Source organism: Haematobia irritans, chromosome 2, assembly GCF_050003625.1.
Source record: "Haematobia irritans isolate KBUSLIRL chromosome 2, ASM5000362v1, whole genome shotgun sequence".
Taxonomy (NCBI): Eukaryota; Metazoa; Arthropoda; class Insecta; order Diptera; family Muscidae; genus Haematobia; species Haematobia irritans.
The window spans coordinates 21,925,271-21,943,548 of record NC_134398.1 but is presented as its reverse complement, the minus strand read 5'-3'; the positions used below and the strand labels follow the sequence as shown (position 1 = coordinate 21,943,548).

Below are 18,278 nucleotides of genomic sequence, written 5' to 3'. Positions count from 1 at the left end.
ATACGTATTTAATCGGCCTTTTTTAGTTTAATATATAATACGTATGGACTACCTTGTAATTTAGAAGACGGTGTTAGGAAGTTTTAAGATACCTTGCCATCGGCAAGTGTTACCGCAACCCAAGTAATTCGATTGTGGATGACAGTCTTCAGTAGAAGTTTCTACGCAATCCATGGTGGAGGGTACATAAGCTTCGGCCTGGCCGAACTTACGGCCGTATATACTTGTTTTTTTTTTTTGCATCTCGTCAATCGTAGTTACTCTCATCATACCTCAGCTTAATATGTATTTTTCAACTGGAAATGTTAATAAATACATAAACCAGAAAAAGGTATCGATGTTCGGTATTTATTCTCTGATAGATACTAACTATACGTTTCAATTTTTATATACAAATTTACAAATTCCCCCCAAAACCAATATAAATTCATTCGAAATGGACTTACCTTACATATACCCTCTATACACATGGCCCTTCCACGATAGTTGGATCGATAATATTCAGCAGGTTTTCGACAAGGTGTACCATCTATGACGGAAGCATTTAATGTGGCGAAATATTCCATACCAATAGGTTTACAATTCAGTTCACACTCGGCATCATCTGAAAAACAATTGGAAACATCAATAAATCATGATACGTGGGATATATTTACTTAGAAAAATAAAAAATTTACCTTTAACATAAGGTTCCCACATATATTGTTGACCTTGAAAATCAACTTCGTCATATTCGGAACACTGTTCAGCACGGAATTCTTTAACAGGAGGTGGACAAGGCTGATTAAAAAAAATAAAATGTTAGGATTTGATTTTTGTGAGAGTTTACAACACTGATCAACTTACAATATCATTACATAGCTCATAACGTTTATAGACGCCTATACAATTTTTGCTTAAATATAATTTACCAGTCCCCGAGTTGCTGTAAATGTTAGATAATAAAAAAAAATAATTATTTTGGGATTATTTAACGGAAAACTATTTTTTCTGTAGGATTGATTTGTATTTTTATTAAAAACTTAATTAAATAAATTATTTTTCAATTTAATATTTTAATTTAAAATACGTTAATCCCAAATTTATTTTTATTGATATTTTAATAAAATAAAATTCCATATGAAAGCACTTTTATTTCCATCAAAAATTAAATAAAAAATATATTCTCATTTTTTTCCCTGAGTTCCTGTAAATGATAGATAAATAAAAAAATAATTATTTTGGGATTATTTAACGGAAAACTATTTTTTTCTGTAGGATTGATATTTATTTTTATAAAAAACTTAATTAAATAAATTATTTTTTAATTTAATATTTTAATTTAAAATACATTAACCCAAATTTATTTTTGTTGATATTTTAATCAAATAAAATTCCATATGAAAGCACTTTTATTTCCATCAAAAATTAAATAAAAAATATATTCTCATTATTTCAACTAAACAGAATCTGTGTCAGATAAATCAAATATGACTAAACCATCACTCTATTATCTTCTTGGTGTAGATATTAGAGTGGATCGACATATATCTTAAATACCCATATTAACATTCACTATACAGCAAAGTCCTGTTTATCTCAAAGCAAGTTAACATATTTAATAACCTCCTCTTATGAGTATCTAAAAAAAATTGAGAAGATTTTTTAAATACTCAAAATAAATTCCTGACCCACCTTAATATATGATCGCATATGTGGACATAATGTTACGATTGTTTTAATGAAATTTCTCATAAAATTTATTAAAACAATAATTAGCAATTAAAGGCAATGACATTTGCGAAAAATTTTCAAGAAAAGGAATTTGAAAAAAAAAACAACGCGTAGACTATAAAACTAAAATTATGTGTAAGTAGAGAATTTTTGCAAAATATATCTGGTGGGTGCCGCAACATATGTGCTATATGGTTTCATCATTAACACTATGAGCAACGTTGGTGGTGTCGCCTAAGACGATCATTAAATCTTGAGTTATTTTAGACGATCCATTATCGAATTAAGTGCGTATGAAATATGTGTGACGACTGGTGCCATTTAAATTGAATCATCACACTGCGTTCTAATAAAACAACAAATGAAATTTATTGGAACGTTTTTAGCATTATTTGCTAAAATACTGATATTGCCGAAGATGTTAGTTAATTCCTATGGTTTTCAATTTCTAATGCTGACGATTTTAAAATTTTGAAGCTTACTATGAGTATGCGATTGGCTATTCCCATAACAAAACTAAATTTGTAAATTTACCAAATATGAACTTTAGAAAAAAATTTAATATGAAAATCAGCGTTTGAAATTAATAATGATTTAACAGTAAAAGAAATCGCTAGGCTCAAGATTAGGCTACCATTCGTGGGATTCCTGTACGATATAGATGTTGCATTATTTAATAGGAAATCTACACTTTAAAGAGAAAAACTACTCTTTGACAGTGTTACCATTGTGCTTTTTTGGTGGAGAATTTGCCGCTTTTTTTAAGTGGTGATACTTTCATATCTATAGAAAATGTTGTCACGATTTTATTCCTAGAGGATAATTTTTCAAAATTTTTTTTCTATAGAAAATTTTGTTAAAATTTTATTTCTATAAATAATTTTGTCAAAATTTTATTTCTATAAAAAATTTTGTCAAGATTTTATTTCTATAAAAAACTTTGTTTCTATAGAAAATATTGTCACGATTTAATTCCTCGAGAAAAATATTTCAAAATTTTATTTCTCTAGAAAATTTTTCCAAAACTTTATTTCTTTAAACATGTAAGGAAAGTCTAAAGTCGGGTGGGGCCGACTATATTATACCCTTCACCACTTTGTAAGTCCTCATTTTCCATACACATATATTCTGTATATCTGAGCAGATCTGTACAGAGAGGAAAATTTGAGTCATTTTTATAAGTTTTCGACTTAGCAGTGGCGATTTGATAAGGAAAATGTAGGTATTTCGGCCAGTTTTGCCTAAATAGGAAAAACATATATATGGAATCTATATCGAAATCTGAACCGATTACAAGCAAATTTCACATGCATAGTTACTATATTGAATCTACTCCCTGTGCAAAATTTCACGTAAATCGGATAACAACTTTGACCTCTGTGGTCATATGACCGAAAATCGGGCGAAAGATATATATGGGAGCTATATCAAAATCTGAACCGATTTCAACCAAATAAAAAACACACATATGCAGAACCTTAATTCTACTGCCTGTGCAAAGTTTCAAGTTCAATTCTACTCCCTCTGCAAAATTTCACGTAAATCAGAGTAGCACTTTTGCCTCTGTGGGCATATTAGTCCATATAAGTCAAAATCGGACGAAAGATATATAGGGGAGCTATATCTAAATCTGAACCGATTTCAACTAAACTTGGCACAATTAACGATACTATTAAACGTACTCGTTGTGCAAAATTTGAAGCTAATCAGGGCAAAACACTCGCTTTTGGGGCCATATAAGTCCAAATCGGACGAAAGATATATATGGGAGCTATATATAAATCTGAACCGATTTAGCTGATATTTGGCAGTTTTTACGGGACTGACAAAACACTCAGATGTACAAAATTTGAAGAACGTCGGTTCATAAATACGTGAATTATGATCAAATCGGTGATAACTATATATGGCAGCTATATCTAAACCGGAACCGATTTTTTCCAAAATCAATAGCGATTGTCTTCTATTGTATTTGAGGACGATCGGACTAAACCTGCCACCTGTACTTTGTGCACAAAATTACATATACAGACAGACGGACGGACAGACAGACAGATAGACAGACAGACGGACATCGCTAAATCGAGTCAGAATTTAATTCTAAGCCGATCGGTATACTAACAGATGGGTCTATGACAATTATTTCTTGGCGTTACATACAAATGCACAAACTTATTATACCCTGTACCACAGTAGTGGTGAAGGGTATAAAAATGTTGTCAAAATTTTATTTATACAAAAAATTTTGTCAACATTTTATTCTTAGAGAAAATTTTGTAAATTCTTTTTCTATAGAAAATGTTGTCAAAACTTTATGTCAAAAGAACATTTTTTCAAAATTTTGTTTCTAGTAAAAATTTTATGTCTATAGAAAATTTTGTCAAAATTTTAACTCTCAAGAAAGTTTTTAAAAATTTTATTTCTATAGAGAATTTAGTAAAATTTTAATTCTAAAGAAAATTTTGTCAAAATTTTAAATCTAAAGAAAATTGTGTCTAAATTTTATTTCTATAGAAAATTTTGTCAAAAATTTATAGAAATTTTTGTCAACGTTTTATTCCTAAATACAGGAAATTTTGTCAAAATTTCATTTCTATAGAAAATTGTGTCAAAATTTTATTTCTGTGGAAAATTTTGTTAAAATTTTATTTCTATAGAAATTTTGCCAAAGTTTTATTTCTATAGAAAATTTTCTCAAAATTTTATTTCTATAGAAAATTTTGTCAAAATTTTATTTCTATAGAAATTTTGTCAAATTTTTATTTCTACATCCCAATGAAGATGCATTTCAAGTAATTGCGAAATTTCGGAAATAAAAATAAAGTAAACTATTACTATAAAAACAACAACGAAATGACCTCGAGCTTGATTAGTCACTGATTTACATCAAATTTTATTACTATAGGAGTTTTGTCTAAATTTTTTTCCTAGAAAAAACATTGTCACGAAAATTTTATCAAAATTTTATTTCTGTAGAAAATTTTGTCAAAATTTTATTTCTATAGAAATTTTGTCAACATTTTATTTCTATAAAAAATTTTGTCAACGTTTTTTTCCCAAAGAAAATTTTGTCAAAGTTTTATTTCCATAAAAACATTTGTCAAAATTTTATTTCTATAGAAAATTTTGTAAATTTGTTTTCTATAGAAACTGTTGTCAAAACTTTATTTCTATAAAAATTTTTGTCAAAATTTTATATCTACACAAAATTTTTTCAAAATTTTACTCCTAGAGAAAATTTTGTATTTTTTTTATAGAAAATGTTGTCAAAACTTTATGTCAAAAGAACATTTTGTCAAAATTTTGTTTCTAGTAAAAATTTATGTCTGTAGAAAATGTTGTCGAAATTTTAACTCTCAAGAAAGTTTTTTAAAAATGTTATTTCTATAGAAAATTTTGTCAAAATTTTAATTCTAAAGAAAATTGTGTTAAAATTTTAATTCTAAAGAAAATGTCAAAATTGTAATTCTAAAGAAAATTTTGTCAAAATTTTATTTCTATAGAAATTTTGCCAAAGTTTTAATTTTGTCAAAAATTTATAGAAATATTTGTCAACGTTTTATTCCTAAAGGAAATTTTGTCAAAATTTTATTACTATAAAAAATTTTATCAAAATTTTATTCCTAAAGGAAATTTTGTCAAAATTTTATTTCTCTAAAAAATTTTATTAAAATTTTATTTCTATAGAAAATTTTGTCAAAATTTTATTTCTATAGAAATTTTGTCACAATTTTATTTCTATAGAAATTTTGTCAAAATTTTATTTGTATAGGAAATGTTATCAACAATTTATTTCTATAGAAAATTGTCAAAAATGTATTTCTATAGAAAATTTGTCAAAAATGTATTTCTATAGAAAATTTTGTCAAAATTGTATTTCTATACAGAATTTTGTCAAAATTTTATTTGTATAGGAAATTTTGTCAAAATTGCATTCGTATACAGGATTTTGTCAAAATTTTATTTCTATAGACAATTTTCCTAAAATTTTATTTCTGTAGAAAATTTTGTCAACGTTTCATTCCTAAAGAAAATTTTGTCAAAATTTTATTTCTATATACAATTTTGTTAAAATTTTATTTCTATAGAAAATTTTGTCAAAATTTTATTTCTATAGAAAATTTTATCAAAATTTTATTTCTATAGAAATTTTGTCAAAATTTTATTTCTACAGAACATGTTGTCAACAATTTATTTCTATAGAAAATTGTCAAAATTTTATTTCTATAGAAAATTTTGTCAAAAATATATAGAAAATTTTGTCAAAAATATATAGAAAATTTTGTCAACGTTTTATTCCTAAAGAAAATTTTGTCAAAGTTTTATTTCTATAGAAAATTTTGTCAAAATTTTATTTCTATAGAAAATTTTATCAAAATTTTATTTCTATGGAAAATTTTTTCAAAATTTTATTTCTATAGAAAATTTTGTCAACAATTTATTTCTATAGAAAATTGTTAAAATTGTATTACGATAGAAAATTGTAAAAATTGCATTTCTATAGAAAATTTTGTCAAAATTCTATTTCTATACAGAATTTTGTCAACATTTTATTTGTATAGGAAATTTTGTTAAAATTGCATTCGTATACAGGATTTTGTCAAAATTTTATTTCTATAGACAATTTTCCTAAAATTTTATTTCTATAGAAAATTTTGTCAAAAATTTATAGAACATTTTGTCAATGTTTCATTCCTAAAGAAAATTTTGTCAAAATTTTATTTCATTCGTTTTGTTTTGTTATTGTTGGTTTTGTTCTTTAAGCATTGTAGTTGTTTTTTATTTCAGCTTAAAACCATGCATTGACTAAACTACAAGTGTAGCTTAACCAACAGAGGAAAAGAATGTTTGTCAAATTTATTTGGGTAAAGCCCTACAGACTGCAAGATGGTTGGATGGACGCACGTTTCGGAATTACCACATTCCTTATGAGCATCCTCTACTTGCAGCAAAACTATCAATCAATTATCAGAATAAATTCAGGCAGTTCAATAAACCCAAGGTGAACCACACTTGAACCTTCCGAAAAAAGGTTTATGATAGCCGGCTTATGCCGAAATAAATTCATACTAACATTTTTCTTTTCCTATGACACCATCAAATCATCGATTGGCTGGGTTTATTTTTTATTTCTATAGAAAATTTTGTCAACATTTTATTTCTATAGAACATTTTATCAAAATTTTATTTCCATAGAAAATTTTGTCAAAATTATATTTCTATAGAAATTTTGTCAAAATTGTATTCCTAGAAAAAAATGCTGTTAAAATTTTATTTCTATATAAAATTGTCAAAATTGTATTTCTATAAAAAATTTTGTCATAGAAAATTTTGTCAAAATTGTATTTCTATACAGAATTTTGTCAAAATTTTATTTGAATAGGAAATTTTGTTAAAATTGCATTCGTATACAGGATTTTGTCAAAATTTTATTTCTATAGACAATTTTGCCAAAATTTTATTTTGGCAAAACCAACTGTACCATGGTTAAAAAATTGTCAAATTTTATTTTTATAGAAAATTTTGTCAACATTTTATTTCTATAGAAAAAATTTTTAAAATTTTATTTCTATAGAAAATTTTGTCGACATTTTATTTCTATAGAAATTTTGTCAAAATTTTATTTCTATAGAAAATATTTGTCAAAATTTTATTTCTATAGAAAATATTTGTCAAACTTATTTGTTTCTATAGAAAATATTGTCAAAAATGTATTTATTTTATTTTTTATTTTTATTTTCATCATGTAATTTGAAGCCACATAGCGGCCAATTTATATAAATTACAACGGACTACTAACTTTCTATAGAAAATCGTCAAAATTTTATGTCTATAGAAAAAAATTTATTTCTATAGAAAATTTTGTCAAAATTTTATTTCTGTATTTCTGTATTTTTTCAAAATTTTATTTCCATAAAAAAATCTCTCAAAATTTTACTCCTAGAGAAAAATCTGTCAAAATTTTATTTCTATAGAAAATTGTGTCAAAATTTTATTTCTAGAGAAAATGTTGTCAATATTTTTTTTTCCTAAATTGTCAAAATTTTATTCTTAGAGAAAATATTGTTAGAATTTTATTTATATAGAAATTTTGCAAAGATTTTATTTCTATAGAAAATTCTGTAAAAATTGTATTTCTATAGAAAATTTTGTCAAAATTTTATTTCTATAGAAAATTTGTGAAGTGTAGTAAATAAACCGGGACAATCTTCTGATTATTAAATTTCATGGAATGGTTGTAAATAAAATGGAAGTGAAATAGTTACTAGGTTGGTGAAGTTCAAACATAAAAAAAATTATTTCACAATTCGATATAAAACAATGATATCGTTTCTTTTTCGTTTTTATGCCCACCACCATAGAATGATGCTGGGGTTATAATAAGTTTGTCATTCCGTTTGTAACACATCGAAATATCGATTTCCGACTATATAAAGAATATATATTCTTGATCAGGGAGAAATTCTAAGACGATATAACCATGTCCGTCTGTCTGTCTATTGAAAGCCGTTACATTCTGCAATACTGAAGCTATCGTGCTAAAATTTTGCACAAACTCGTCTTTTGTCTACAGGCAGGCCAAATTCGAAGATGGGCTATATCGGTCCAGGTTTTGATATAACATGCGCATGGAATAATTTTTATCGATTATCTTGAGAAGGGAAAAACCATCAACAGTGACTATTATATGGCGTTATTGGAGCGTTTGAAGGTCGAAATCGCGGCAAAACGGCCCCAATATGAAGAAGAAAAAAAGTGTTGTTCCACCAAGACAACGCACCGTGCCACAAGTCATTGAGAACGATTGCAAAAATTCATGAATTGGGCTTCGAATTGCTTTCCCACCCACCGTATTCTCCAGATCTGGCCCCCAGCGACTTTTTCTTGTTCTCAGACCTCAAAAGGATGTTCGCAGGGAAAAAAATTGGCTGCAATGAAGAGGTGATCGCCGAAACAGAGGCCTATTTTAAGGTAAAACCGAAGGAGTACTACCAAAATGGTATCAAAAAAATGGAAGGTCGTTATAATCGTTGTATCGCTCTTGAAGGGAACTATGTTGAATAATAAAAACGAATTTTGACAAAAAAATGTGTTTTTCTTTGTTAGACCGGGGACTTATCAGCCAACCTATTAGTCCCCATATAAACCGGGATCAGGGATTAATTTCTTTTAAAATTTGTATGGCCATTTATATTTTGAATAGTTTTAAACATTTCTGCAAGTACTAGAATTTCTAAGGTATAAGAATTGAGAGGAATATATGTTGAAATCCGAATGCGTCGATCGACACAGCGCCCACATGCCGTGAGCTGGAGTCCATCAGTATCGACTATGGAATCCTGTCTCACGCCTTGGTATATTATCTACCTCGGAACCACCTCCCTATTACTTTGAGACCCCGTCCATATCTTCTTAGTATGCGTCCATACTCCCGTCTTTTATTTTATCACATCGCAGAATCCATATCGATTTTGTTGTTGCGAAGAATGAATTCCACATATCTGCTTACAGCCTCCCAGTGCTTCTCATTAAGTACCATTTTGCTGACTGTATTTTCGAATGGAGATAAGACCATTCGAATGGAGAAGATCTCACTCTGTAGACCTCTATACCGTTATGTCGATCGCTGGCATTTGAAAAAGATACGATTCACATGTCTTTCATGACCTATGTTACGTCCATCGTAAACCTGTTAGCCTACTCTTATAAAATTCTCAATTATATGTTGCATACTTTCAGGCGGTTGTACATATATTTATTTTGATATATTTTTATGAGCAGTTTCGACTGAAATTCCAAAAAAACAGATTTCTGGTTATAAATTCTGCTCTTTTTTTAAATTTCAAACGACCGATAAGAGATCGTTCAACATAGAGAAACTGTTCATTAATCATTGCACTGACCATGACTTATATTTTTTATATTAGTAAGCGCCATCAGTTGCTTATGGGGAAAAAACGTCATTATAGTCCCTACAAATATGTAAAATTATCGTCAATTGTTTTTTTTTTTTTTTGTATATTATATTGTACAAATCTTTATAATGTGCTTTTATAAAAATTTTCTTCTGATGGAATTTCAATGCACCATTTGCATTTCTAAAGGGAAACTAAAAATCGATGATTCCATCGATTCAAGTGGAGGAGGCAGTGCAAGAAAAAAATCTGTATATATATATCTGACATTATGAATTTGCAAACACTGGTGCATACCGGCCATATAGCCGGCTAACAATATTCCATCGTCTGCTTCCAGTATTTTTTCCAAACTGATAAGGAATTTAAAAGCAAAAGATCATCATCATGATGATGGTGATGACGATCGTCATTACAAAGAAATCAGTCAGTAGTACAAGTGCCAGTAGCTACTATAATTTTAAAAATTTGAAACGATTTTGAAAAGGCGCAAAACAGTTTTAAATCAATTGTTTACGCGATCGCTTCATCAATAAATCTTTTCCCTTCCATAAGAAACAAAACGAAAATAAAAACCGAAAAACAGAAAAACAGAAACGATTTTTAAGAAAAACAAAATAAACGAAGGAAAATTTTTAAAATTTTTTATTTATATAGTATTTGAATAATAATAATTTAAAAAAGTGATATAATATTTAACTGCATTTTCCAATCAGCCATAATACGAGCCATTAAAAATGACCTCAAAATGGAAATTATACGTCTTCATGGTTTTATTTATGAGTCAAGTGAGTTATTAAATGCATCCTTCGGTGTCATGGGAAAAAACCCAACTTTAGTTACTTTGTAATGATTGAAACCAAAAAAAAAATCAGAGAACAAATTTAAAAGTGCATTCACTTAATTATAACTTAATATTCAATTTCGCGCATAATTGTCAAAATTTTGTCAAAATTTTCTTTCTGCGGAAAATTTTGTCAAATCTTTTTAAATTTCAATTTCTACAGAAAATTTTGTCAAAATTTTATTTCTATAGAAAATTTTGTCAAAGTTTTATTTCTATAAAATATTTTGTCAAAATTTTATTTCTATAGAAAATGTTGTCATTTTTTTTATTTCTATAGAAAATTTTGTCGAAATTTTATTTCTATAGAAAATTTTGTCGAAATTTTATTTCTATAGAAAATTTTGTCAAAATTTTATTTCTATAGAAAATTTCAACATTTTATTTCTATAGAAAATCTTGCCAATTTTTTTATCTCTATAGAAAATTTAATCAAAATTTTATTTCTATACAAAATTTTGTCAAAATTTTATTTCTATAGAAAATTTTGTCAAAATTTTATTTCTATAGAAAATTTTGTCAAAATTTTATTTCTATAGAAAATTTTGTCAAAATTTTATTTCTATAGAAAATTTTGCCAAAATTTTATTTCTATAGCAAATTTAATCAAAATTTTATTTCTATAGAAAATTTTGTCAAAATTTTATTTCTATAGAAAATTTTGTCAAAATTTTATTTCTATAGAAAATTTTGTCAAAATTTTATTTCTATATAAAATTTTGTCAAAATTTTATTTCTTTAGAAAATTTTGTCACAATTTTATTTCTATAACAATTTTGTCAAAATTTTATTTCTATAGAAAATCTTGTCAAATTTCAAATTCTACAGAAAATATTGTCAAAATTTTATTTCTACAGAAAATTTGGACAAGTTTTATTTCTATAAAATATTTTGTCAAAATTTTATTCCTATAGAAAATTTTGTCAAAATTTTATTCCTATAGAAAATTTTGTCAAAATTTTATTTCTATAGAGAATTTTGTCAAAATTTTATTTCTATAGAGAATTTTGTCAAAATTTTATTTCTATAGAAAATTTTGTCAAAATTTTATTTCTACAGAAAATTTTGTCAAAATTTTATTTCTATAGAAAACATTTTGTCAACATTTTATTTCTATAGAAAATTTTTTCAAAATTTTTATTCTATAGAAAAATTTTCCAATATTTTATTTCTATAGAAAATTTTGTCAAAATTTTATTTCTATAGAAAATTTCAACATTTTATTTCTATAGAAAATCTTGCCAATTTTTTTATCCCTATAGAAAATTTAGTCAAAATTTTATATCTATAGAAAATTTTGTCAAAATTTTATTTCTATAGAAATTTTTTTCAAAATTTTATTTCTATAGAAAATTTTTTTAAAATTTTATTTCTATAGAAAATTTTGTCAAAATTTTATTTCTATAGAAAATTTTGTCAAAATTTTATTTCTTTATAAAATTTTGTCAAAATTTTATTTCTATAGAAAATTTTGTCAAAATTTTATTTCTATGGAAAATTTTGTCAAAATTTTATTTCTATAGAAAATTTTGTCAAAATTTTATTTCTATAGAAAATGTTATCAACATTTTATTCCTATAGAAAATGTTGTCAACATTTTATTCCTATAGAAATTTTTGTCAAAATTTTATTTCTATAGAAAATTTTGTCAAAATTTTATTTCTATAGAAATTTTTGTTAAAATTTTATTTCTATAGAAAATTTTGTCAACATTTTATTTCGATAGAAAATTTTGTCAAAATTTTTTTTCTATAAAATTTTGTCAAAATTTTTTTTATATATAATGTTGTCACAATTTTATTTCTATAGAAAATTTAGTCAAGATTTTATTTCTATAGAAAATTTAGTCAAAAATTTTTATCTATAGAAAATTTAGTCAAAATTTTTTATCTATAGAAAATTTAGTCAAAATTTTATTTCTATCGAAAATTTTGTCAAAATTTTATATCTATAGAAAATTTTGTCAAAATTTTATTTCTATAGAAAATTTTGTCAAAATTTTATTTCTATAGAAGATTTTGTCTAATTTTTTTTACAGAAAATTTTGTCAACATTTTATTTATAAATTCTATTTATTTCTATAGAAAAAATTGTCAAAATTTCATTTCTACAGAAAATTTTGTCTAAATTTTATTTCTGTTGAAATTTTTGCAAAATTCTTATTTCTATAGAAAAATTGTTCGCTATCTTTTTTCTATAGAAAATGTTGACAAAATTTTATTTCTATAGTATTTCATTTCTATGGAATATTTTGTCAAAATTTTATTTCTAGGGAAAATTTTGTCGAAATTTTATTTCTATACACAATTTTGTCAAAATTTTGTTTCTATAGAACATTTTGTCAAATTTTATTTCAATATAAAATATTGTTAAAATTGTATTTCTATAGAATATTTTGGCAAAATTTTATTTCAATAGAAAATTTTGTCAAAATTTTATTTCTATACACAATTTTGTTAAAATTTTATTTCTATAGAAAATTTTGTCAAAATTTTATTTCTATAGAAAATTTTGTCAAAATTTTATTTCTATAGAAAATTCTGTCAAAATTTTATTTCTATAGACAATTTTGTCAAAATTTTATTTCTATAGAAAATTTTGTCAACATTTTATTTCTAAAGAAAATTTTGTCAAAATTTAATTTCTATAGAAAATTTTGTCAAAATTTTATTTCTATAGAAACTTTTGTCAAAATTTTATTTCTATAGACAATTTTGTCAAAATGTTATTTCTATAGACAATTTTGTCAAAATTTTATTTCTATAGAAAATTTTGTCAAATTTTATTTCAATATAAAATTTTGTTAAAATTGTATTTCTATAGAAAATTTTGTCAAAATTTTATTTCTATAGAAAAATTTCCCAATATTTTATTTCTATAGAAAATTCTGTCAAAATTTTAATTCTATAGAAAAGTTTGTCAAATTTTTAATTATATAGAGAATTTTGTCATAATTTTTATTTTATAGAAAATGTTTTCTTTTTTCTCATCCCAATTGTGTTTGTTGTTTCTTCCCCACAGTTATGCCATCCTTTCATTATACCCAAGGATCACATGGATTGCTTTGAGATCATCGACAATGGTAATCTTCATAGGCCAACGGAAAAATGTTCATGGCTTTTAAAGGCTAAACGAGATGTTGGAAAATATCGCAATTTTTTCGCCGATTTGGTACAGGGCGAAAATAAAGACTATGCAGTGGAATTGCAGGAAATTTTCTATTTATTGTCAGAGGCACGGGATGAAACTGATGAAACTCGAAAAGAAGAATTGCTCAAATATGCCAAATGGTTAATGAAATCTACAAAAAACCTTAATGGATTTCTTATGAAGAAAGGTATATGGAAAATCTGATGACAAGGCTTTAAGAAGGAGAAATGGAGAGGAGAAGCAATATGCGGCCTTATGTAAAAATTTATTTTAATTAGTTTCGCAATAACCATAATAGTTTTATATATACCATAATAATTAGTTTCGATATACCTACTATACCATCTAAAAAGCTTATGTAGTATTAAATGGAATAAAAAGTCATTAGAAATAATTTTAAAAAATATAAGTATGTAATTATAATCATAGCGAAAGGTGTCAGGCGAAATATTTTTTCCGCGACGTCAAATACTATAAGCTTGTCGGCAAATATTTGCTCGTTTCTTGTTGTCGATAGTTTTTGATGTCAATATACATATTGTAATATGTAATAATTTTTATTTGTTGAGTTATTTCAAGATAAAATATTATCCACGAGAGCAGACAACACCAATGCCTAGTGAAATTTGATGAGTGATGTCAACACTGTACCAATTTCCGTCAAGGAATTAGAACAGCTTTTAGTTTGGCGACACGCCTCTAGTACTGGTAGAATTCTACCAAACTGGTAGATTTTTTACTGTTTGGTAGATTGGTAGAATTTTTTATGTTTTGAAATAAAATTTTGACACAATTTTCTATAGAAATAAAATTCTGACAAAATTTTCTATAAAAATAATATTCTGAAAAAGAGTAGAAACAAACATTTTCTATAGAAATAAATTTTTGTGAAAAATATTATAGAAGTAAAATTTTAACAAAGTATTCTATAGAAATAAAATGTTGACAAAACTTTCTGTGTTAATAAAATTTCGACAAAATTTTCCTGCAGAAATAAAATGTTGAAAAAAAAATTTTGAAATAAAATTTTGACAAAATTTTCTATAGAAATAAAATTTTGACAAAATTTTCTATAAAAATACAATTTTGACAAAATTTTCTATAGAAATAAGATTTTGACAAAATTTTCTATAGAAATAAAATTTTGACAAAATTTTCCATAGAAATAAAATTTTGACAAAGTCTTCTATAGAAATAAAATTTTGATAAAATCTTCTATGGAAATCAAATTTTGACAAAATTTCTACAGAAATAAGATTGTGAAAAAATTGTCTTTAGGAATAAAATTTTAACAAAACGTTTATAGAAATAAAATTTTGACAAATTTTTCTATAGAAATAAAATTCTGAAAAAAATTTCTATAGAAATAAAATTTTGACAAAATTTTCTATAGAAATAAAATTTTGACAAAATTTTCTATAGAAACGTAAAAATAAAATTTTGACAAAATTCTCTATAGAAATAAAATTTTGAAAATTTTCTATAGAAATAAATAGAATTTAGAAAAGAAGAATTTTGACACAACTATAGAAATAAAAGTTTGGTAACATTCTCTAATGAAAAAAATTTTTGACAAAATTTTCTATGGAAATAAAATTTTGACAAAATTTTCTACAGAAATAAAATGTTGACAAAATTTTCTGTAGAAATAAAATTCTGAAACAATTTTCTATAGAAATAAAATTCTGACAAAATTTGATACAGAAATAAGATTTTGACAAAATTTTCTACAGCAATAACATTTTGACAAAATTCTCTATAGAAATAACATTTTGACAAAATTTCCCATAGAAATAAAATTTTGATAAAACATTCCATACAAATAAAATTTTGTTAAAATTTTCTTTAGAAATAAAATTTTGACAAAATTTTCTTTAGAAATAAAATTTAGACAAAATTTTCTATAGAAATAAAATTTTGACAAAATTTTCTGTAGAAATAAAATATTGACAAAGTCTTCTATAGAAATAAAATTTTGATAAAATCTTCTATGGAAATCAAATTTTGACAAAATTTTCTACAGAAATAAGATTGTGACAAAGTTTTCTTTGGGAATAAAATTTTGACAAAACTTTCCATAGAAATAAAATTTTGACAACATTTTATATAAAAATAAAATTTTGACAAAATTTGCTATAGAAATAAAATTTTGACAAAATTTTCTATAGAAATAAAATTTTGACAAAATTTTCTATAGAAACGTAAAAATAAAATTTGAAAATTTTCTAATTTTGACAAAACTATAGAAATAAAAGTTTGGCAACATTTACTAATAAAAAAAATTTTGACAAAATTTTCTATGGAAATAAAATTTTGACAAAATTTTCTACAGAAATAAAATTTTGACAACACATTCCATAGAAATAAAATTTTGTTAAAATTTTCTATAGAAATAAAATTTTGACAAAATTTTCTATTGAAATAAAATTTTGACAAAATTTTCTATAGAAATAAAATTTTGACAAAATTTTCTGTAGAAATAAAATATTGACAAAGTCTTCTATAGAAACAAAATTTTGATAAAATCTTCTATGGAAATCAAATTTTTACAAAATTTTCTACAGAAATAAGATTGTGACAAAATTTTCTTTGGGAATAAAATTTTGACAAAACTTTCCATAGAAATAAAATTTTGACAAAATTTTCTATAAAAATAAAATTTTGACAAAATTTGCTATAGAAATAAAATTTTGACAAAATTTTCTGCAGAAATAAAATTTTGACAACATTTTCTGCAGAAATAAAATAGTCTTCTATAGAAATAAAATTTTGATAAAATCTTCTATGGAAATCAAATTTTGACAAACTTTTCTACAGAAATAAGATTGTGACAACATTTGCTTTGGGAATAAAATTTCGACAAAACTTTCTATAGAAATAAAATTTTGATAAAAATTTTCTATAGAAAGATTTTCTTTGGGAATAAAATTTTGACAAATTTTTCTATAGAAATAAAATTTTGACAAACATTTTCTATAGAAATAAAATTTTGAAAAAATTTTCTTTAGAACTAAAATTTTGACAAAATTTTCTATAGAAATAAAATTTTGAGAAAAAAATAAATAAAATTTTGACAAAATTTTCTACAGAAATAAAATGTTAGCAAAATTTTCAGAAGAAATAAAATTCTGAAACAATTTTCTATAGAAATAAAATTCTGACAAAATTTGCTATCGAAATAAGATTTTGACAAAATTTTCTACAGCAATAAAATTTTGACAAAATTTTCCATAGAAACAAAATTTTGACAAAACATTCCATAGAAATAAAATTTTGTTAAAATTTTCTATAGGAATAAAATTTTGACAAAATTTTCTATAGAAATAAAATTTTGGCAAAATTTTCTATAGAAATAAAATTTTGACAAAATTTTCTGTAGAAATAAAATATTGACAAAGTCTTCTATAGAAATAAAATGTTGACAAAATTTTCTGTAGAAATAAAATTCTGAAACAATTTTCTATGGAAATAAAATTCTGACAAAATTTGATATAGAAATAAGATTTTCACAAAATTTTCCATAGAAATAAAATTTTGACAAAACATTCCATAGAAATAAATTTTTTTTTTTTTAAATTTTCTATAGAAATAAAATTTTGACAAAATTTTCTATAGAAATAAAATTTTGACAAAATTTTCTATAGAAATAAAATTTTGATAAAAACTTCTATGGAAATCAAATTTTGACAAAATGTTCTACAGAAATAAGATTGTGACAAAATTTTCTTTGGGAATAAAATTTTGACAAAACTTTCTATTGAAATAAAATTTTGACAAAATTTTCTATAGAAATAAAATTTTGACTAAACATTTTCTATAGAAATATAAAAATAAAATGTTGACAAAGTTTTCTATAGAAATAAAATTTTGACAAAATAACGAAAATGTCACAATGAAAAAATGAAAATGCTCTGCCATTGTAATGTCAAATTAACCAACATTTGCCAAAATTTATTTTATTGGTTTACACCATCTACCGTGGGTGATGTAAAAAAAACGAAATATTGTTCCCAACCCCCATAAAGTATATGTACATATTCTGGATTGTGATGAAATTTTGAGCCGATTTAACCATGTCCGTCCTTCTGTCTGTTAAAATCACGCTAACTACATAATTCCCTAGTGCCATCAGTGATGCCAGTATTGGGGATTTTTCCCCCAAATTGGCGATATTTTTTCGTGGATGGGACGGAATTTTTGAAGTGGGGACTTGCGGATTTGTGGAGAATTTCCATAAATTTGGAGGGTTTTGTGGAGATTTTTTTCGAAATTGGTTTACATGAAATTCTTTTTACTTCTACATTGGTAAGCAAGAAAAACTTTTTTCCATGACATAAAAAAAGATGGAAATGAAATATTAGGACAAGTAACGGATACAGGATTTTATTTGGGGGCCCAAGCGTAAATTTATAATAATTTAATCAACATGGCTAAGACATTTTTCTAAAAATAAATAATAAGTCCTCACAAGACTCGGGACAAAATGTTGGACCTCATCAGTTTTCAGAATTTAGACGAATGCCTCCTAATTTGGGGACAAGAGCCAGAAAACAGACGTCGTAAGAATATTTAGCCCAAAGAAATAGAATGAATTTTATTACATCTAATTTTTTTTTTGCACGTACGCAAAAGAAATTTGATCGTTTATTTTTATT

The 18,278-nt window shown here is 24.5% G+C and overlaps 2 protein-coding genes across 2 annotated transcripts in view; one reads left to right on the top strand and one right to left on the bottom strand.

Annotated features, from left to right (window-relative positions):
• loh (thrombospondin type 1 domain containing lonely heart) overlaps positions 1-18,278 on the bottom strand; it is a 270,439-nt gene that overhangs the window by 103,408 nt on the left and 148,753 nt on the right. Inside the window, exons 5-7 of the mRNA XM_075293524.1 lie at positions 847-925; positions 678-780; positions 447-604 (exon numbers count right to left, since the gene is read on the bottom strand). Coding sequence (XP_075149639.1) covers positions 447-604; positions 678-780; positions 847-925 — 340 coding nt within the window. The remainder of the gene's footprint in view (positions 1-446; positions 605-677; positions 781-846; positions 926-18,278) is intronic.
• LOC142223677 (uncharacterized) lies at positions 10,056-14,032 on the top strand. Its single transcript, XM_075293530.1, has 2 exons — positions 10,056-10,417; positions 13,495-14,032. Exons 1-2 carry the CDS (start codon positions 10,367-10,369, stop codon positions 13,825-13,827), a joined length of 384 nt encoding a protein of 127 aa, XP_075149645.1. The 5' UTR covers positions 10,056-10,366; the 3' UTR covers positions 13,828-14,032.

Excerpts from the sequence above, each read along its gene's own strand:
- LOC142223677 (XM_075293530.1), top strand. The coding sequence starts at position 10,367 with ATGACCTCAAAATGGAAATTATACGTCTTCATGGTTTTATTTATGAGT. Across the intron at positions 10,418-13,494 it reads TGGTTTTATTTATGAGTCAA|TTATGCCATCCTTTCATTAT; the intron begins GTGAGTTATTAA and ends TCTTCCCCACAG.